This window comes from Telmatherina bonti (genome assembly GCF_933228915.1).
Source record: "Telmatherina bonti genome assembly, chromosome: 4".
Lineage (NCBI taxonomy): Eukaryota > Metazoa > Chordata > Actinopteri > Atheriniformes > Telmatherinidae > Telmatherina > Telmatherina bonti.
Genome location: NC_136622.1, coordinates 33402076 through 33424657, shown reverse-complemented (window position 1 = coordinate 33424657; position 22582 = coordinate 33402076). Strand labels below are relative to the sequence as shown.

Below are 22582 nucleotides of genomic sequence, written 5' to 3'. Positions count from 1 at the left end.
GCACTAAATTTCCTCTTTAAAGACCAAAAGGTTTTAGTTCAGTAGCATTCGGAGAAATGAAAATATTTAGGTTTACAAAGGTCCTCCACAGAGGACAAATCTGAACTACTGGTAGTCAGGAGGATATGGTCATTTGCAGGCACTACAGTACTAAGACTTATCGAACAACTTTATGAAAAAGCCATCAAAGTGTTTCCCAAAACGCCATATTCAACTCGTCACTGTGAAATTTTAGAGAAATATAATTTTTTAAAACTTTTACACATGCATGCCTCATCTATAAGTCCCTTCATGGCCCCTCCTCTCCTTGAAGAATTTATCAGACGTAAAGACGGTAATCTCAGGACCAGATCTGTCTCCAGAGGGGACTGTGAGGTTACACTTAGATGGACTGCCAAAGGGCAAAACACCGTTGCTGTTAAGGGTTGTCTGAACAGGAATAGTCTTCCAACATCTATATGAAAGTTCATCCTTATGGCGTTTTAAAAAAAAAAGCTTAAAAGATGGCTTAAAACCAATCAAGTCTGTCAACATAGATGAGGTTTTATATGTGCAGTATATTGTATGTGGATTGATTTTTGTGTGTGTGTGTGTGTGTGTGTGTGTGTGTGTGTGTGTGTGTATTAATTTGATACATGTTTTATATTCCTGGTCTGTAAATGAGGACTACAGATGGAAAGTAGCTTCTAGGTAAATCTGGCATATTTACACACTGTATTGAATTTGTGAAGTGCATTCATTAATGTGCATTGTTCTCATTAAATTAAAAAAAAAATAAAGTGAAGCAGATGGTTGAGTTTCATGTTTAGACAGTAAAAAGTGAAGTGAAAACAGTTGTAATTTTTAATGTTCCCTTTGTAGAAAAACTCAGCTATTCCAGAAAATAACTAAAGGGAGAACATTTGACAAAAAAACTCAAATAAATGAATAAATAAATCATCAAAACTTCACAAACATCTTTAATGTGTTGGTTTAGTGAAGTTTAGTTGTTACTGCAGAAACGTTTTGTGTGTTTAGTGACCTGTCTTCAGATTTTGTTTATTACTAATTTCTCGTTTTTTTTCTATTTTGCATTTGTTGGTCTAAATGTGTTTCATAATATTCTGTTTGCCAGACATTTTTGTTTTATTTATTTTTTAAGATGATTTTCCTCCACACATAGTGTGTTTCTAATCAAATTAGTTTTAACTGTGGGATAAAATCTTGCATTTTGTTGCGTTTTTTCTGTAAGTTCTCATTTCTGAATGTATTTATTTTACAGTAAGAAGCAAAGTCACCTCGTTTCCCACTGTGGAAATTGGTCTTTTCATTCCTCTTCCTCCACGGTTAAGTACTCCCTCTCGTGGGTGGGATAAAATAAACCATTACGTCAGCGAAGAAGAGATGCGTGCGTGCGAACCCTCACGCAGTCACTCCAGTTAAAACTTCAACTCCCACGTAGCCACGTAACCTCTTTAAACTACAAGTACCACGGTTCTGTTGGTGCGCATGCGCGGTGCGCTCAAATTTAACTACAAATTATTAGCAAGAGGACTACAAATCGTTGGGGACATGCGCAGTAGAGGCCCCCAGTTCTTTAAAGGTACTGTACGTGCAAAGATGGCAGCTCAAGTCGACCTGCTCCGTGCGAAAGTAAAAGATGAAATAAGGGACAGCTTTGAGAGATTCATCGAAGAGAAGAAAAAGAAGAAGAAAAGGGACCTGTCGCCGTCCGCCGACAAACGGGAGAGGTGTGAGAAAGAAGCGAAGAGAGCGAAGCTCCATCACCACCAGCAGCACCTCCACCACCACGCCGACCACCGCCAGCCGCATCAGCTGCAACAGAAACCCAAAGCCCAGAAGTTCAGCGTCCTGCACCTCCACCAACATGCCCACCAGCACAACCACGGCCTCAGCAACGGCACCAAGAAGAGTCTGCAGCCGACTTTCCCTCCGCAGAAGCAGCTGCAGAAGAAGGGGGCGGCGGTGCCCTCTCAGACACCTGCGCTCTTCACTTTCACGCCCCTTAAAGTGGTCAAGGCCAAGCCGCAGGAGCTCCCAGACAAGCACAGGGACAGAGACCTGAAGCTGAAGAAGGAGAACGCAGAGGCCAATGTGAAGCATGCTGAACTGAAGAAGAAGAAGAAGGGTGACTTTTATTCTTCTTATCATTATTATTGCATGTAATAAGGAATATTTAAGGGGTGCACAGGGCAGGTAAATGGAAGCAAAAGTGGGTGTTTTGGTGATCTGGAATATTTAGATACATGCATCTTGTTTCCATGATACTAATATTTATGTACAAATTGTTGTTTTTTTTTGGTTTTTTGTTTTTTTTAACAACTTCTTATTATTAAATCTGCATATGCCTTGCATACATAATAGATAAAATACAATACAAAATAAAATACATATATTAATTAGGTCTGTGACGATATGCTTTAGTTCCGATTCAATTCCGATTTTTTTTTTGGGTGCCGATTCTATTTAAATTGCGATTCTCACAATTCTTCGATATTGCTGATTTTTGTAGATTAAAAACAAAAAAATTGAATAAAACTTTTTTTTTCCGCTCGTTATTTTTCTTAATTTCTATTGGGAAAAACAACACAGTAGCCAGACCATCATTTTGCTGCTATAATGCCCAAGAAGACAAGTTAAAAGATCAACAAAAATAATAAAAAAATTTTTTAATGGATTATATTTATTCATTTGAAGAAAAAAAAAAAAGATTTTTTTTCTTAACAAAAAATTAATTTTAGAATTGTGAAGCAAAAAAAAATTTCATATTTTCAGTTTTTCAATTCGATTTTCCCACCCCTAATATTTCTGGTTGTGTTCTCATCAAATCTCCTCCTCTTTCTACAAATATCCTGGTTTACTAACTTGTGTCCTCCTGTCCGTCTAGAGCCCAGACAACAAAATGAGAATGGCAAGTCTCTGACACTGGAGGAATATCTGTTGAAGAAGAAAAAGAAGAAAAGGAAGCATCATGAGGATGATCACAGTGGCAAAAAAGCTCGACACATGCACAGCAAAGCGGTTCAGACCGTGTGTGCAGGGCTCGGGGCTGACCTCATGCTGCCCGTCGGCCGCAACGCCTCCCTAACTGGCAACGTGAAGAAGGAAAACATCAGAGATGCCGTTGACAACCACCCACCTTATCTTCGTGCTTTCAAAGTAGGCCACGCCCCCTTTCTCTCCCATCAGGACCACTCCATCCGCAGCTCCTGTCTCCAGACAGGCACGAGGTTTGGATGCTTCATACATGAGGAAAAGCAGGTGAATGGCGGTGGATTGGTTCTGCACGCCTACGCGGACGAGTTGGCGTGTCTGAGTCCGGCTGAGCTGGAGTGCTTCGCTCAGGAGTTCCTGCAGTTGGCTTTTGCTGAGAAGCCTGGAGGCGCAGCCGTCTACGCCCTGGCGGTGGTGCACAGGGCGGCCGCATACCTGCCTGACTTCCTCGACTACTTTGCCTTCAACTTCCCCGGCACACCTGTCAAAGTGGAGATTCTGGGCAAGAAAGACATAGAGACCACCACGATTGGCAACTTTCACTCCCAGGTATGTGGAAAAGACGAGCCGAGTTCATAAAACGCTGGTTAATGAGTGATCATGTGACACACGACAACTAAACTCATGTTTTTCCTGACTCTGCTGTGGAGCGGCAGAGATTTACAGGAAAGTTTCATTTTCACGTACAAACTGCTTCCTTGTTGTTTTGCTTTAATATTCAGTTCAATTCAACTTTATTTGTATAGCGCCACTTTACAACAACGTTGTCACAGGGTACTTTACATACACATCATTTCAAGCCAATTCATACATATCCTATAATAGAAACCAATTGATTGATCAAGTCATGACTTGGATCTAATCCACCATCCTGAGCTGCACGCGGTGACAGTGGGAAGGAAAAAACTCCCCTTTAACAGGAAGAAAACCTCCGGCAGAACCCGGCTCAGGGAGGGCAGCCATCTGCCTCGACTGGTTGGGGTGGAGAGGACAGGAAAGACAGAACAACATGTACAACTGCACTTAATCAGAAAGACCTGAGGAAAAAAGGATTAATAAGTTAGAGCCTATATAATATATTGGCATATATTTTTACATTAATATATTAGAGAATTAGAGCGAGGTACTTCTCAGTGCATCAGGTAACATCCCCGTTGCTACATAAGTAATGGTTGGCTAGACTACCCATAACTATAAGAGTTGTAGTACACAGTATTTTTTAAAGTTTGACCTTGGTTGGTTGGTTTTCTGACACGTTTCTGATTTTTTTTCTTCCTATTGTTTCTTTGACAGCTACAGAGCATTTTAAAAACCAAAAAAAAGGCACTTCTAAAAATGCCAGGTTTAACTAAAAGACTTATTTTCTGCTGTTTGCCCTGGATGAATATTGTTCTACACATTGTCTGACATGTGAGAGCTCTGCGTGGGGAAATCGTAGAAGATGATTAGTTGAGTTCTGGTGAGATGAGGCAGATGAGAGAAGTGTTAAATGAGGCAGACTATCTTCCAAATGGCTCCGTTGGCTGCAGCAATGCCACATTTATTTCCATCGGCAGCTCCATTAAAAGATCTCGTAGTGCTGATGGGAGAGTCGGACAGGTCTGGACCTGCTGTTATCTGGGAATATGTCCGTGCCGTCAGGTACGATGGGATAACCTGCTCTCACAGTGAATTCCGGTGGTCGACGGGCTTCATTATTTGGACGCATGATGTTGCTGAACCTACACCGGACCATCTGCAGCAACGTCAGATCACAGACGACTCCCACAGGCTCGTACATTAGACAGCTGCATCACACGATCCTCCTCTGGTCTTACCCTGATGCTCCCATCACTCTGGAACAGCAGAAATGTGGATTTATCACACCGAGTCCAGATAATCCTCACTCATTAGTGGTTTTCTTTGGGCTCCACAGCTGTTCAGTCCCAGTCCCCCCAGTTTCCTTTGCTTCAATTCTACTGATGTTTTTACTGTTCGATTTCACCAAACATCAAAGAGAACATTGATCACAATCATTCGAGTTTTTTTTTTTTTTTTCCCCCACGTTTTTTCCTCGAGGATGATGGTTCAGGACTGTCCCTCCAGGTTTTTAATTAAACCGTGGACAGTTCTTAAAGTGGCTCTATGATGAACATTTTCAGTCTGATTTATTTTAATCTGCAAGTCCGGAAGGGCAGGAAATAATCAAGCATTTTTCACAAACCCCTTAATTTATTTTGTATTGATCCTCTCAGATCAGCCTCTGCTAGAAACTATTGAACAGAGGAAGCTCCGCCCTACATCCTGCCTGCAGCTGCGTCTGATTGGTCAGCTGCTAGGAGTAGTGAATGTGGGCGTGGCGTTCTTCTCATGAATGTGCACAACCTAGAGAAGATGACCAACCACTGAAGCTTGTTCCATCCTCCACGAGAAGCAACAACTGAGTTTTTGGTCTCGAGGCTGCAAGAACAGGAAAAAACTTCTTTTTCGCGTCAGGTCCATCCATCTTCCAAGGGAAGCAGGTCTGCAGCGGGGAGGGATCACTGCGGGGGGCGATGTCTGCTTTGATGTGCCATGAAGCCGGTTTTTACCTCCGCCGAGGAGGTCATGTCTTTCGCGGCGTCTTTGTGCTCAAGATAACTCAAAAGGTTACGTACGGATTTTTATAAAAATTTCAAGAGTTGTTGGAAATGTGAAAATAAAGATCTGATTAAATTTTGGTGGTGATCCGGATCACCGTTTGGATCCAGGATTTTTTTTAAAGAATTCTTTAACATTGTGCTTGGCAGAGGTTCCCGCTCTCCAAGTGTTTTTCTAGTTTCATATTTAACGAGCAACTTCGTCCGCGTCAGGGCGGGTCATGCATGCGGCTGGGTCCGAGTGTTTTAATGCCACATGTAAAAAATGTTCGTACTTTCTCACCACCTCGATCAGCTGTTTTATCAAAATAACCAGGTTTTACCTGCAACAGTAAAAACACAGAAGCAGCAACTCCGCTTCATGCTTTTTCCATGTTAACGACGCCCACCTCACATGTCCGACCAATCACACGATACTTCTCGGAGCCCCGCAAGAAAAAAGTTCTGCCAGCCCGACGTGTCGAGAACTGTCTTCAAACGCGTCCGCGAGAACAAAATGACTTCATTTTCTACTCGGGGCCTCGAGAACAAGAAAAAAGTTCTCGCTTTTCATGGAGGATGGAACAAGCTTTAGTCCCTCCCTGGAACGTCACTCTTCGAAGTAGAAAATACTTTCTAAAACCAATCATTTCCCTCGCCTTGGAAACTTAACATAGAGAACTCTGGAAAACTCTTATATGCATTTAGAATGAAATGAAAAATACTTTATTAATCCCCAAAGGGAAATTCAATATTGTAGTATATAATAATAATTAATTTGAGGAGGTCTTGTTCCGGAGGCTGATGGCTGCTGGCAGGAATGATCTTCTGTATCTTTCAGTCTTACATCGGACCTGAAGAAGCCAAATTTATCACCAAATTTAGGTGATAAAAAACGACACCGCTCATATGTCTGAGGAGTATTCAACACTATAACACTGTAGAAAGCTCAGAAAACTAGAAATAGCATCATAGAGCCGCTTTAATCCAGTTTTAGTAGTTTCTGAATCGTCGTGTCGTTTTATTTGCTTGATGCCAATATTTTGACCCTTCTGAGACTGATTATCCTTTTTTTTTTTAAACTTGCTCGAACCATTTCTCCAGGGTGTCTCACCCCACCCTTAAAGGTGCAGCGCGTCAGGATTACTGACATCCAGCGGGAAAGACGAGCACAGAAATGAAACCGATGGACGGTGGCCATCAGTGGTCAGAATTCTTCCAGACAAACATGTTTTATCTGTGACTGGATCCGGTGGCCTCAGTTGCAGGTCAAGTCATTAGGTACCAGTAGAAACACAGTTTTTAGTGATTTATCACATTTTCTTTTGTTTTCCTTTCTGCACCTTTATAAACGTCTCTAATAAACACGAGTTGGAAAAGAAATGGTCAAACTCAGCTCTGTAAGGACGAAGGGGAAAGAACGTCTGGGAGATTTCTTTCCTTTTTACTCAGTTTTACCTCACAAACTCCCCCGAGGGGAGCGGGTGTGAGTCAGCGGCTTACTGTCTGAGTACAGCGCTTGTGATGATGTTAAGCAGCATTTAGACCCAGGAGCTGTTTTCTAATTGGACAGAAAGATGTTTTGTTTACTGAACAGGTTAATCATGTTTCACAGATTCACAAAGCCTTTTATTGCATAGCGGCGTGTTTTTCTACGCAGGCTTGTGCATCTCAGCAGCTGTGAGCTCGTGTGCAATAAATGCATTAGTATGACTCATACGCTGGGGTCTGTAACATCTCAAGCAGATAAAAAATCCCAGTTATAGGCGTGCTTGGATTTTTCCATGCTTATAATATGGAGGCCATGGCTGCTGTTGGGTGTGAGCGATGTGATTCGGAGGAAAAGGATCCATCAGGCCTGATTCCCGACACGGTTGCTGCCGCTTCCTCAGAGAAATGAATTTCTGCCGTAAGATTTTGTCAGACAAGACTAATTTCATTAGTTACTGCAGATACTGAGTCCTCGGAGCATCTTTTATTTTCTTAATGATGACGTCTCCAAGAAGCAGGGAGGGGCTTCAGTGCAGATGTTGTGACAGAAAAAAAACACGTGATTGTGATTAAACATGATAAAAATAAATCTTAATCAATGTTTTTAAATATTAACTGGTTGAGATGCACAACATATTGCTATATTTCAGTATCAGTAAGATTTGGACTTGAGATGAGATGAGCACAGGCGTATTAATGAGGGCCGCAGTCCACGTCTGTACGTATGTCTGATTTCCCCACAAACTGGTGCCAAACCCTATGAATACACTTCACACTGGATCCACAACTGATAAGCAGTGCAGTGTGCATTAAATGTGTTTTATATCGCAGGTGAGTCGGACTTACTGTTCGGGAACGTACCGAGCTGGACCCATGAGACAGATCAGCTTGGTGGGAGCCGTGGACGAGGAGGTCGGAGACTACTTCCCAGAGTTCCTGGATATGCTGGAAGAGTCGCCATTTCTCAAGGTCAGAGGAATATAATTCTTTGGGATCTAATCAAATGATCTAAAATTGTGTTGTGTTGCACTTGAACATACCGCAGCTCGTGAGATGAAAAAAGGGACGGATTTTTCTGCAACAGGTAAATCACAGGTGGATCAGAGCTTTGAGCTCTATGAACGAGGTCCTGATACAGTTCTGATACGTTCACGTACACGATCAGCTCATTTCTGTAACGACTCCATCAGTCGACCAGGAGCAGCACAACTTGGTCATAAACAAGCTGACATGTCAGTGATTAGGACTTGAGTTTGTTCCCCGTTGCATCAACACAGAATATAAAACCGCTCCACTTTGTGGGGTTTGTGTGTCAACTTGCTTTTTGCTTTGCAAATATCTAACCAGCCAATCACATGGCAGCGACCTAATACATGTCGTCATGGTGAAGACCACTTGCTGAAACTGCGTCACCATAACGTCACCATAATGTTGTCATGGTGACAATGACACGCTGTAGTTCAAACTGAGCATCAGGACGAGGAAGAAAGGAGATTTTGGCGACTTTGAACGTGGCGTGTTGTTGGTCTGAGTATGTGGTAAACTGGTGATATGCTGGGATTTTCACACACAACCATCTTGAGATTTTAAAGGGAATGTTCTGGAAACAGAAAATATCCAGTAAGCAACAGTTGTCTGGACCAGAATGTACTAAAGGAAAATGTTTTGAAATGATCCTTTACACCTCGCTGGTAGAACTGGTAGCAGCATAGATTCAGCAGGTTGTTGGAAAGATCTGCAGGCAGGTTGGAGATGATGGGAAGGCAACAGGAAGTCCAGTAAGGACTGGTTCCAACCATTATATGCAGAACATCATCTCTGAAGACACAACACGTCCAGCCTGGAAGCAGATGGTCTCCAGCAGCAGAAGACCACAGCGGGTTCCCTCCTGTCAGTCAGAACAGGAAACTGAGGCTACAATTCACACAGACTCACCAGAACTGGACAATAGAAGATGGAGAAACGTTGCTGGTCTGATGAGTCTCCAGTTCAGCTCCACATTCACATGGTAGGATCAGAATCTGCTGGAAACATCATGACAACATGGATCCATCCTGCCATTAGGATTAGTGGTTCAGGCTGCAGGTGTTGTACTGGTGTGGGGGGGATTTTCTTGGCAAAGTTTGGCTCCTTTCGTTGCTGCTGACCATGTCCATCCCCTTAAAAGCACAGTGTAGCAACTTCTTATGGAAACTTCCAGCAGGATGATGCACCATGTCACAAAGCTCACATCATCTCCACCATGACGATGAGTTCACTGACTACTAATTTATTTTGAAACATTCAGACTTAGCTATAAGCTATGGTGTCATATCCAAGCTATCCAAGCTTTGCCTCAAAAGGAAAAAAAAAAAAAAATATATATATTCTAATATCTTAATTTTCATACAATTGCATTGAAATGATTAGTTGCATCTTGAAAAACCCTGTTTCCTAGGTGAACAAGGGCCAGAATCTTTTAAAAATTCCTGAACCAAAACGGTGATCCGGATCACCACCAAAATTAAATCACTTCTTTTCACATTTCCAACAACTCCTGAACATTTCACGAAAATCTATCCATAACTTTTTGAGTTATCTTGAACACAAACAGATAAACAGTGGTAAAAACAGAAGCTCTTTGGCAGAGGTAACAACAGCACATCGCTACTCGCTAATGCTAACTTTGCCATCCGGAACGCTGGAAACCATGAATCCGGGGTGGTTTTGTTACAGATGCTCATGCATGACGGTCGTGCTGCCGTGGTACGCCAAATCTGCGTGGCAGACTACGCAGTGCACATGTTTGACACTTGTTTAGCGTGAAATATCCCCAAACTTTGGAAATAGGTTGTGCCGCCGTCAGTTTCTTCTTCGTTGTTTAAACAAAGACGCTGCACAAAATGACAATACTGCCCCCAGCACTTCCTGTGGTGCTTTGCGTCATTTGCTTGGTGTTTAGAGTTCTTATACTGTCTGAAAAGCCGTGGTTGGTAAATGGCGTTAAGTTGCTTGGCACAACGTTTCATTAGCAAAGCCATTACGGGCGTTTATAACGCGACGTGTCGACAATGAAATTTTGCGTTGATGACTTTTCATTGTCTTTGTCGACTAATCGGAGCCTTACAGAGAATGCTGCCTTGCATTGCTGTGCATCGCATTGTTGCAGAAAAGCTATTTCAGTTAAACGAGGCTACCAAAGACAGAAAATAAGATGTGTTAAGTCCTGCTGATGACTGAAAATCATTTGCTTTATAGGAAAAATCCTTCATGGCAACCCAGCAGAATGACAAACACGAAGCGGTTGTCGTCACAGACGTGTAATTCAGTAGATTTATGTGAGAAATCCCTTTATCCCAAAGCGGAAAACTTCAAGCTGTTCTCCTCATCTTCCATGGTTCAGTCGCCACTTTAGCTGCTGTGGGATGACTGATACGACATTTGAGGGGAAAAGGAAATAAAATGCAGAAAGGTTTGCTTTAGTTTAGCTCGCTGTTAACAGCTGCAGTTGTTGACGTTCAGGAAAACAAATTAAAACTGAGACATTGTGTCGTCACATGATGATGATGATGCATTAAATAAAAAGTGGCTCGGGCCTCATTATCTCAGCAGGACAATATTATTATGAATATGTGAAGAATTGAGGCATTTTTTTTATGGCAAAAGAATATTGTTTTTCCACTTTTGTGTTTTGTTATGCGTCATTTTTTAGGTTAAAAACATTTTTTTTTACAACAAAGTTCTGACAAAGATCAACAGCAGCAGATACGGCGGCAATATCACGGTCAAAAGTCCACGTTGGAACGTGACCAAAAGCAACTGTGGGAGTGTGTGATTCTCCATATAAACACAGCAGAGGTGTGTGTGACTTCTGTCTTGTCCCAGAAGGGGGAGACATTTGGTTTCACTACACTGTGGTGCTGATGTGTAAAACAGGCACAGAAGAACCAAAAAGAGACGTAAATGTCTTAAAACTTTTAAAATAATCGGTTTGTGTCACTCTAAATTCCTCTACCTAGACTGCATCTTCTATCTAGACTGCAACCAGGCGTGTATATGTGTGTATTCTGTGTTTATTCCTGCCTTCCCCCATCGCAAAGCATGGCAGCGTGGTAAAAAGCCAATCAAAGCTAGAGAAGTGTTGGTCTTCTCTTATGATTAGCTCTGAGCCGCAGAGTACACGTGTTGTGCAACAAGGCGTGCAGGATGCATCCACCAAAGCAAAAAGCTGCAGAAGCTGGAGTTTTTCCCAGTTCCTGATCAAAAGCACTGGATCAGAGATCAACGTCTGTGTGGCATCACCTGAAGCTGGAAAAGACAACTAAGTTAAGTTATTTAACGCTACATGCCAGATGGGGAGGCTCAGGCATCTGGTCAGCATGGGAGGAGACCCAGGGGGAGATCTAGGATCTGCTCAGCTGGTCTGGGAACGCTTCGAGATTCTCCCCAATGAGCTGGCAAATGTGGCTGGGAAGAGGGAAGGCTGGACTTCCCTGCTGAGGCTGCAGCAGCTGTCCCGGTCACTGGACCCAGGATGAGCTGTAAAAGATGGATGGATGGCATTCTTTTGGGGTACTGATCTTACTGATCTGACCCATGACCCAAAAAGGTCGAGCCTGATACGCTGCATCATCACTTACTGTATGACTCAGCACTAAGAACAAAGCAGCAACAGCTCCGTGTTTAGATCCGCCATGGATCATGCCAAGAAGAAAGACAACATAAACAGTTGGATGTCCATCGTTTTCGTCCTCTGTTTTTGTGTCACGTTCTTCTTCTTTAAGGAAGCACTTGATTCAAGGAAGGTGCTGTGTAACTAAGATTTAATGCTCATACGTACCTGTCCTGTTGATCACAATCTGATTCATCACCCACCAGCTAAAAGTATTGCTGCCTGTGGAAACGCAGTGATCTGGATTTTCGACACTAAATCCCCCTGAACCTGTTGGTGGAAGCTTTAAGCTGCACCCGGACCCATTCCTGCATACGCTGCTATCAACAAAACTACTGATAGGAGGGGCTTTGCCAGAAGCAGCCAAGCCTCATGAGACCTTCAGGAGTTTGAAATGTTTTGTTTTGTTTAAATCCTTAAAATGATTTAAAATGTGGTGCCGACGGCGACACTGGGAAAATTTGGGTGCACCCAAATAAAGAGGTTAGGCGCTCCACTGTTAGTCTGGAACCTGATCTGTAATGTTGTACCATGCAGCGTGATGGTTTTATACCATCATACGGGGCTTTTAATAAGTCTGTGAAATCAAAGAAAGCATCTGATTTTAATATTTTGTCAGTATTCTTACATAGGTTGATACCCCCAGCTTCTCCCACCCAGTACAAATAATCATGCATGTTGAGTAAATTTGTGTGTGTATGTGTCTGTGACTCTAGATGACCCTACCATGGGGAAGCCTCTCCAGTCTGAAGCTCGACTGTCGCTCTCAGAGCGATGATGGTCCCATCATGTGGGTGCGTCCAGGAGAACAAATGGTCCCCACTGCCGACATGCCCAAGTCTCCCTTCAAACGCCGCAGGTACGACCTGGTGTGAAGGATTTCTGTTGAATCAGCAGCATGTCAGAGAATGGAAAAAGTCACACCTCATTTCAGCTGTGCTGTTTTTCCACAACCAGACATAAAAAAAAAATAAAAACAAGCAAACAAAGAAAGCATGGATCTCGCCCAAATTTTTAAAGTTAGATAAATACAACCTCAGATGAACGACACATCAGACTGTGTTTTTATAATCAATAGCAACAAGTAGGTTTCATGAATCATGTCACACACTGCAGCATTTTCGCCAAGGCTAATTCTCAGTGCTTGTCCCCAGTTCAGCTAGATGCCAGAAATGCTCCAATAGATGCATCAGTTCTGCACAGCGACTCGTGCATTTGCTCCAGGTGTGTTGCTGCAGGGGCACATCAAAAACCTGCAGGATTGTGGCTCTTAAAAACCAAAGCTAGACACAATGCAATGTGCACACTAGCAACTCTGCAGCAATGATGCTGCTAGTTGATGCACTTCAGACGCCTCGTTTGCTTATGAAAATTTACAGGTTAATGTCTGGAAACTAAATCTAACATCTTGCTGGAAATTATGTCACTCTAGTCAGAATGTTGCTTTCTTAAATGGGGAGTGGGGGGTGGGTAGTTACACAAACTACTGAATCATGGTAGTACTTGTTTGCTTTGTTTAACACCTAGCTTCTTTGTTTTGGTTTAGTTTCAGTTAAATAATATCACAGTGTGATACATCATGTGTGGCTGCTCATCTGAGGTTTCCTAAGACCTGATAGTGACCGGACACATAAAGCTGTAGAGTTATTAAAGGGGGTAATATCTCCATGCAGCTGTAAATGAGCGAAATATTTAGACGAAAATGGAGAACTGTATGAGTACGAATTACTGGGAATCTTGAAAAAAGAAAAACAAAGTGATCATCAACTGCTTTTTTTTTTTATCCTCCGTGTTTTCAGGTCCATGAACGAGATAAAAAATCTGCACTACCTCCCGAGGGCCAGTGAGCCCAGAGAGGTTCTGTTCGAGGACCGGACTAAGGCCCATGCGGACCATGTAGGCCAGAGTTTTGACTGGCAGAGCACTGCTGCAGTGGGTGTGCTGAAAGCGGTGCACTTTGGAGAATGGTAAACATCTTTTAACATGCTTGGATGCACATTTAATTATAGTTTTACTTACGAATTGTGATTCTTTGTTTAAATTTTTTTCTTGATCGCATCAAAGCAGTGTGAGGAGAGTGTAGTAACCTAATAACTTAAATCTCCAACAGGGATCTCCGGCCTCGGGTCACCAAAGATGTGGTGTGTTTCAATGCTGGGGACTTCAGTGACGTGGTCCAAAGGCTGCAGCTGGATCTGTATGAGCCTCCAGTGTCGCAGGTAAGAGGTGCAGCTTTCATACTAATTCTACTTCAATGCTTGTGTTCTACATACTAATATTTTATATTTAATATTTTTTAAATATTTTTATTTTGATATTTATTATTCATTATTATTATTATTATTATTATTATTATTATTATTATTATTATTATTATTATCATTATTATTATTACTATTTAGTATTATTTATTATTTTAATATTTTGTTCTTCATACTAATATTTTATATTAAATATTATTTTTATTTATTATTTATCTAATATTTTTATTTATTATTTATCTAATAATTTATAATTGTAATATTTTTGTTCTACATACTAATATTTTGTTCAAAATACTAATTCCACTTAAATGCTTTTGTTGTACATACTAATATTTTATATTCAATTTTCTTAAATATTATTATTATTATTATTATTTTATACTTATGATTACTAATATTTATTATTATTTATTTATTATTTTGTAATTTTTATATTTTTTGTTCTACATACTAATATTCAGTTTTTAATCCTAATTCCACTTAAATGCTTTTGTTCTACAAAGCTGTTCCAATGTGAATCTTTCCACAGTGTGTCCAATGGGTGGATGACGCCAAGCTTAACCAGCTGAGGAGGGAAGGCATTCGTTATATACGTGCACAACTCTGTGATGACGACATCTACTTCATCCCAAGAAATGTGATCCACCAGTTCAAGACAGTGTCGGCGGTCTGCAGCCTGGCCTGGCACATCCGCCTCAAACAGTACCACTCAGAGGACACGGACACAAAGGAGGAGCTGCAACCCAATGATCTCAGCCCCACCTCAGGCCGGGTCTCCTTTTCCTCCCCCGCCAGACCCAATTCCACCCTAACCCCCTGCGCAAAGCCACAGGGAGACAACATCCAAGGCGGGGTGGCCAAAACTGAAGAACCAGAGTTCCAGAGGTCAGCTACGCCCTCCAAGGAGACCCAGCCAGCCCCGCCACAGCCCACCAAATCTGCTCACGTCCCCCCACCGTACCAGGATACAAACCTTTTTTCACCCTCAGTCCACTCTGGGTGTACGTCCCTGCCAAAAGCTCACGGCGTCACTGCAGAAATCCCTAAATGACCTTCCTCTCCCACACACACCGCTTTCTACCCACTGGGACAGGAAGTTTGTAAAGACATTTGAGACTTAAACTGACATCTGAGTCAATCAGGAAGCTTTTCAACTTAAATTATTCACTTTTTTTTTTTTTTTTTTCCATCCGTACAGATGAAAATGTTCCCGGATGTGTTTATTTCTTTGCTTTTTTTCTTTCAGGTTTATTGTATGAAATTGCTTATTGAGACTGAATAATATATATTTTGTTATTTTATATTGGTTACACCTGAAATGGAATTCTCCGCTGTTTTTTATTTAAAGTGTGAGTGATGCTTAGAAAAGGTATTATTTTTAGACTGTCGTTGTAAGTTGCCACATTAGCTTTTTTAACTTTACGATGAAAGGTTCGCTGTTATTTACCTAACCGATTCATTAGGGATAAGGTGGATGGATTCCTAACATGATTTCTTTGAAAGCATGATCCTGACATACCGCATCGTTTCACTTACAGAAGCATGTAGACTAACATTACTTGAGGACGTTGTTTTTTATTTCATTGGGAAAAATCGTTAGTTTTCTGCAAACCGCCATCAGACCATTGCTGTGTGAATCAAGACTTTGGCACATATTAAATGTCAACATATTTATTCATAATTAGTCAAAGTGTGATGAAGATTTGTTGTTGGTTTTTTTGGGGGTTTTTTTTATGTGTAGAAGATTTTGTTCTCTCTAAACCATAGACTGCATATGAAAGATGGGCGGAGCCTCCGTGATGTCACCTGTAGGTTTCTGAAGAGCTGAATTGAAGCTCGGTGGGCGGTTCCTACCATCGCCATCTTGGCAGGGGCATGCGTGTCGTCTCGCCCGGAAAATACAAATATGGGCAAAGAGGTGGAGCTGAGAGGGGGGCTGTGAGCGTTATGGTGGATAATTGACATCGAGTGAACTCCGCTTACCAAGCTAACCCGGAGATAACAGAAGCTAACCAGCTCCAACGGAGGTAAGCTCCAACGGGCTAAAGCTAAGTCACGTTGTTAACCATCTAAAAACCGCGGTTGTTCTACGTTCTTCTGAATTAAAGCGAGAGATCTGGTACCTGTCAATCAAATGGACACGCCCCTAAATATGCAGAATTTCGAGATTAAATTACTTTTAAACGGGCGAGTTAGAAAGAAATTCCCTACCCCCACAGTTGTCATGAAGGTAAACCTGACCTATTACATTTACAGACTGTAAACATGTTTATTTCTCCTGTGAAGTTTGCCTTTTTAACATGGGAGTCTATGGCAATTTGCTCTATTTTGCAGTCCCTAGTGGATGACGGGGGGACTGCAGTTTATGCAATTCTGCATCGGCTTCACTTTTAACCGCTAGAGGCTCCGTCCATCTTTCATATATGGTCTATGCTCTAAACCCAAAGTGCCTAAATCCAGTTCTCCCGAGCTGAATTCAATGAATTGTTTGTAAACAGGCCTCTGCAGACATGTTAGTCTCTGGCTTTAAGTGTTTCAGAGATCTAAAATTTGCAGGATGGTAGCTCTGGAGGACTGGATTTGGGCTCTAAACTATACTGTTTCCCTAACTAAACTTTATGCACTCAACATTTTTGCCAGATGTTTAGGTACCCACATATTGAAATATCAAATTACAGTGAATTAATTTTTGAAATGGTGCTTTTAAATATTTGTTTTCAAAGCTAAACTTTACATGTTAATGCTTTTTTTTTTAATCTGAAATCTTTTAAAGTGATATTCTTGTTTAAAGTGGGGTTGTGTGAGGCGTTGCTGTTTGGGGAAGCTGTAAGCTAAGCTAACAGCTACTTCAGAGCAGGCACAGAGAAGGGTGCGTTTTTCGCCATCTACAAACAAGTCAGACGTCATGAACGCATACTATATTTTTACACCAGGGAAATTCCACTTTAAATTGTTTCTTTTTCCAGGATTGTTTTCGTTCCGCACAGCCATTGTAGATTTAAATCATCGACTGGTCGTGGCTGGCTGCGTAGTACTCGCGGAATAAGTACGTTGTTTGGTTGTGAAAATATAGTCCCGATTTAAACACCCGTCTAATTCGAGGTGAGGTGGTGTAAAAAACAAAATTGAAAAAATAATGTACAAACGAACATCTGTAAGTTAAATTTAAGTTGATTTAAATGGCTGATATTTGCTTTCGTTTTTGTTATGGCGTCGCTGTGCTGTTCATGCACGAGCTGGCATTATGAGCTGATTCTTTGAGGAGCCGACTCCCGACAGCTGAATCCTTAGAAGGAACGGCTTGTGACCGATTACTGCCAGGAAAGGAGCATCTTATGGTAACAAGATTTGTTTGTTGTGGTTCAGTGTTCAGAATTTTATCTAAAAGTTTGATATAATAAATATCAAATATGGCTATTATTGGGAAAAAATAAGACATTTGCTACCATAAAAACCATTCATAATTCATAACAGAGCTCTCTGGTAACCACCAACCCCATTAAAATAAATAAACAGAATATCCCTTTAATGATTAAAGAAGTACAGCTAATGGAATTAGCAATAATGGTCTCAACCCTTATGTCTGAAGGATGTAGATGCTTTGTAAATATGGCAGTATGTTATAGTTGGAAATATGTGAATGTTGTTATTCATTCTTTTTTTTATAGCTGAGACCTACATTAGATTGTTGCAGACGCCGTTGTAGAGGGTTTCTGTGGTTGTGATTGTTTGGTTGTTGAAGGGGCGTGGGGGCTGTTTGGTATGTAGGAAAACAAATGACAAAATGAGGTCTTCTAAAACATCTTTGGGTTTAAGAAATCTTATTTTCTTCTTAAGACAGCGTTTTAGAGGTAATCAGAAACTCAGAGGCCTTCATTTTGGCAGTTTTTTGTAAAGGAAGCGATGATGAGCCGCCTTTGCTCCAACGCTGACTGCATCTTAGTGCCTTGGGCTGATTATGACGAGTCTAACTGAAAACTGAGGGGTTCTGTTTGGTGACTGAAAAGGGAACTGGCCACATTTCATGCCACTCTAGAGCAAATAATTCCTGCTTCATGTAGTGTGACTGAAAAATAAGCGTGGATTTTCACTGGCTTTCCATATGGTCTTTAGTTGTTATCATTATAGAGAATGCTGTCATATTTGCCTTTTTGTGATACTGTTATGATGCTCTGTATTCAAAAACCAATGATCACCTTTGTTATTATTCATACTGAGACATCATTGATGATTTCTCAGTTTTTTGGCTCATTTACAGACAGAATAAACCTGCTTACCAGAGTGACTCAGTGTTGTTAAAACAAGAAAGAAAAAGAACGCAATGAGTTTCCATCTTTTAATAAATATTTGTGTGCACTTGCATCATTCATTCATATATATATATAAATATATATATATATATTTTTATATATATATATATATATATATATATATATATAAAATCTAGTTTTGTTTTTAAAAGATGCTTCAAACTTCAGATGAATTTGTGAAATGTGGTAAAGAAACACAAATACACATTGTGAAAATACAGCTTGCAAAGTTTGTTAAGGTTAAATGCTTTATCTGTTTTCTTATATCATGTGTAAAGCATTTAACACACATTAAAGCACATATCAAAAATAGTCCTCACACTCAGAGCTGTGAAACAAGTGCTAAACTTCTCTTTGCAAGACAACTCACTGCTGCAAGCAGTTCATTCTTTTTGCCAGGTTCCTGGACATTCAAAAGGTGTGACTCGCCTTTTGATAAAACACTGCTCAGTTACTGAAACAGCTCTGTTTGATGAAGCACAGAGTGATCTGGTGCTTCCTGCTGGGGACGCTACTGCGCTAACTCTCCTTAGATCTTCACTCGGTCCTTAGAAAAACATTTCTGACAGTCATTCTTCTGCTTTCCCAGATCTATTCTCAACACATTTTGTAATAAACCAGCTTCTGTCCATGTCACTGTGCCATGCATTGAGTAGTTATAATTAGAGGAGCAGCTCCATTCCTGGTGAAACCGTCTCAGATCCAAGTCTCTGGGTAAGTCCTGGGGCCTTTTGGCTTTCCAAAACGGTTCCCGAATCCTGCAGAGAAGACTACGGTGGTGAGTTTAATTCTGCAGGTAATACAGTATCGTATGATAATGTCACATATGAAGACTTACCAAATTTGAAGCCGGGAGAAGAAGCAGAATGTGACTGAGGAGGTCCTCCTGGTTGAGTTGGAAGTGGTGGAGGGGCAGTTTTAGCTGAAAGTGGAGTTGTCAGACATTACTTCAACTTTTCTCAAGCATACGCCGCCCATCCAAGAAAGAAAAGCCACACACCCTTAACCTTCCATTGGACCGCCTTTAGCTTTGATTACAGCAGCATTTGCTGTGGAATTGTTTCAGTAAGTTTCTGCAATGTCATGAGATTTATTTCTACCCAGTGTTGCATTAATTTTCCACCAAGAATTTGCATTTATAATGGGACAGTTGGACCACCTCCAGCACATCTAAAAGATTCTCAGTGCAGTTCAGATAAATAATGTCTCCTGTTCCCTGAAGCACTCTTTTACAATCCGAGGCCGATGAATCCTGGCGTCGTCACCTCGAAACATGGCTGTAAGATGGAAAAACCTGCTCATTCAGGACAAAAAGGTGGTCACCTGGGGCCTCATTTATAATGCTGCCGCACGCACAAAACCCGGCATGCGCCAATTATAGTCAACTTTTGGGATTAATAAAAACACGACTTGGTGGTATAATCTACCTCTGCGCCAACTCTGACCCTGGCGTACGCACAAAATCTGGAGAAATGGGAAACGGCGACACCAAAGTTAGAAAATAAAACCAAAGAAATGGTGCAAAATTTGAGACTTGTTCAAAGTCAATGATAAACTTTCACACAGAATGTTGTTCATTAGCAGCATTTTCAAAAAAATAAGAAAATGCATATTTGATATTCTTACTCCACTACGTAAAATGTTAACCACTAAAATACCTTCAGTTCTACATGTTTTATGCCATTGTCTGAGTGAATACTCGATTCTGATTGGTTTCAGGGTGTTCGTTAAAAAGTGATAATGGATTTAGAATTATTCGGCTATTTGACAGAATTTTTTTAACTAGTGTCCATTATCACTTTTTAACGGACACCCTGCAACCAATCAGAATCAAGCATTCATCCAGATCTTAGCATAAAAAGTGATAATGGACACCAGTTAAAAAAAAAAAAAAAAAAAAAAAGTTCTGTCAAATAGCCCAATCATTTTAAATCTATGCGGTGGCTCAAATGCCAGTTGGTAACCATGGCAACAGAAATGTTCGCAACAAACGGACAAAACGGAAAGCAGAAAGAATATCTGGAAAGACTATGTCAAACAGCGGCCCATGGTGACTAATGAATGTATCTGATCTGCCAGTTAAGTTGTTTTATTTTTCAGATTAATTTAAACCATGGGTTGAACAATAACCAGAGTAGAAAAGGAAGAAAGGGGGAAAAAAAAAGTCCCCCGATCCCTCCCCATGTCACCACTGTATAATGTTTATATTCTACCTAACTCGTTAGTTGAAATCAGTCACTGCAGATAAAGAAATCTATCATATTGTTTCAACTATATTAAATAATATTTTATCAATTTGTGAAGCACCAGATCTCTCAAAGAGGGGCAGAGCGGCTCTGATGTCACCCTGCAGCGGTGCAGTGGACCATGCGCGTGTTTCTCTGCATTAATACTCCAGCGGTTACACCAATTTCACAGTGATCTTCAAGAATCAAAAAGGTCTGTGCTGTTCGCATTTAGATTTTTCCATGTCCGAATTTTTCTTATGCTACTATAGAAACCAACCGTCGCACGTCCTCTCCGATTTCCTTCATATTGTGAAGAAATAGGGATTTTCAGAAAATCACTATATTTTCATTGGAATCTGTTAAAGGGAGGGAGCGGCACTTCCGTTCAACACTCTTATCTTTCAGGCTCAATCACCTGACGGCGCGCTGTGCACTCACACTCACTCATGTTCATACACACTGAGCTCCCTGGACCACACAGACACACACATCCTGCAACACTTTCATATTTCACCATCATCGGTGATTTGTTGCAATAGTATCTGCTGCCGAACGAGCTGCAGATGCTGCCAACTCTGTTACCTTGGCAACACCACAACAAGAGACATTAGTCTGCTTCGCTGCTTCTTGTTAAAAACATTATTTTAACAGTAAAAACAACATTAGTAATTGATCTTATATTATTTCCTTCATGAGTGACCATGATATTAAGCGAGATAATGCCCTCTGCATTGTCAATTAATTTCTGATAATGGACACTTCGTCAGGCATTATCCTTTACATAAAAGCCCAATCACACAATAAGTCGTACAAAAGCTGCCATACTAATAAAGGTCTAAATGAATAACTGCAATTAAAATAACATGGTCGCCTATCATTATTCATCAGGGTGTGTCCCCCACCTTCAGATACAGAACATGAACTGTTTTATAAATGGAGAATTTTCTTTGCACCGCATTTCCTGTTTGCCGTACATGTGACGGGGTCAAATGCATGGGTTTTAAATGAAATTGTGCCATTGCATGTGTTTTTAACTTGTTGCCTGCATTACTAACCCCAGGCCTAACGAGCTCACCCTTGACTGTTAAATGGGAACTCCTGTGAGTGGACAGATTATTCAAAAGAGCAACAGGTGTGGCAGGAAAGACGGAGAGAGAAGGGAAACAAAAAGAGAAGCAGAAGAGGAGCAGGACAAGGAAGGGGATGGAGCTCCTGGAAAATGGAAGGCGACGACTATGATGATGATGATGGCGTCGGCGATGACGACGCCGGTGATGACGACGAGGAAGGGACTGCTGAGGGGCCAGTGATGACTGGTCCCACCGTGGCTTGGTGGTGGCCAGGCGGTGCCTGAAGTGCAGCAGCTGGTCTGGACCCTAAGGCGCAGCTTCTCAGTCCTGGGCCTACGGATATTCCTGGCCCAGGACCAAATGTGAGTATGACTGGCTTAGTTTAGGGTCCAGAGGGAGAGGCTGGTTGCAGGGCCAGGCAGGAGGGTCGCCCTCTTAAGCGTGTAGACTGCCGTGTATGCTCCTCTCTGCAGGTCCTGGATGTGATGTCGCCAATTCGAAGGCTGAAGACAGGATCCGTCGCTGCAGAGAGGAGGGCCACCCCAAGCCGCACAGTGGTCATTTTAAAGGACATGTTAAGGACATCTGGGAGGACTGGGGTTTTATCATTTTAACTGTTTAACCTTTTATTATCTTCTTATTAAACCATTTTTATTGAGATTTTAGTGTGGTTGACTCTGCTCCCCCTGATTTTTAAAAGAACCAAGGTGGCCGGGAGGACCCCTTTTTTTTTTTATATACCTGTTTTTACTTTCTTTCCTTTTTTTTTTTTTCTTTTTTTTTAACACGCCCCGGCCACCCCTGTGTTACATACATATGCCACCTGCTGTCACCTTTGCTATGCACAGTTTGATAAATGAGGCCCCTGAACTCGTACTTTGGACACTTAATGTTTCTGTACCAGCAACACCAGATCATAGACCGCCCCCACAGGCTTGTAGAGCAGGCTCAAGGCATAACGGCTGCATCCCTTCATC

The 22582-nt window shown here is 41.4% G+C and overlaps 2 protein-coding genes across 2 annotated transcripts in view; one reads left to right on the top strand and one right to left on the bottom strand.

The window, feature by feature from the left end:
• Nucleotides 1–1551: 1551 nt before the first annotated feature.
• rsbn1 (round spermatid basic protein 1) lies at nt 1552–15075 on the top strand (the record flags this gene model as incomplete). Its single annotated transcript, XM_079238883.1, has 7 exons — nt 1552–2128; nt 2888–3543; nt 7914–8051; nt 12450–12592; nt 13533–13700; nt 13844–13952; nt 14527–15075. 7 exons carry the CDS (start codon nt 1552–1554, stop codon nt 15046–15048), a joined length of 2313 nt encoding a protein of 770 aa, XP_079095009.1. The 3' UTR covers nt 15049–15075.
• A 3392-nt stretch (nt 15076–18467) lies between these two features.
• The window catches only part of ptpn22 (protein tyrosine phosphatase non-receptor type 22), a gene marked incomplete at its 5' end in the record, with an annotated part of 30070 nt that continues 25955 nt past the window's right edge, over nt 18468–22582 (bottom strand). The window contains 2 exons of the mRNA XM_079238581.1: nt 18468–19065; nt 19146–19229. Of these exons, the coding sequence (XP_079094707.1) occupies nt 19004–19065; nt 19146–19229 (146 nt within the window). The 3' untranslated portion in view covers nt 18468–19003. The remainder of the gene's footprint in view (nt 19066–19145; nt 19230–22582) is intronic.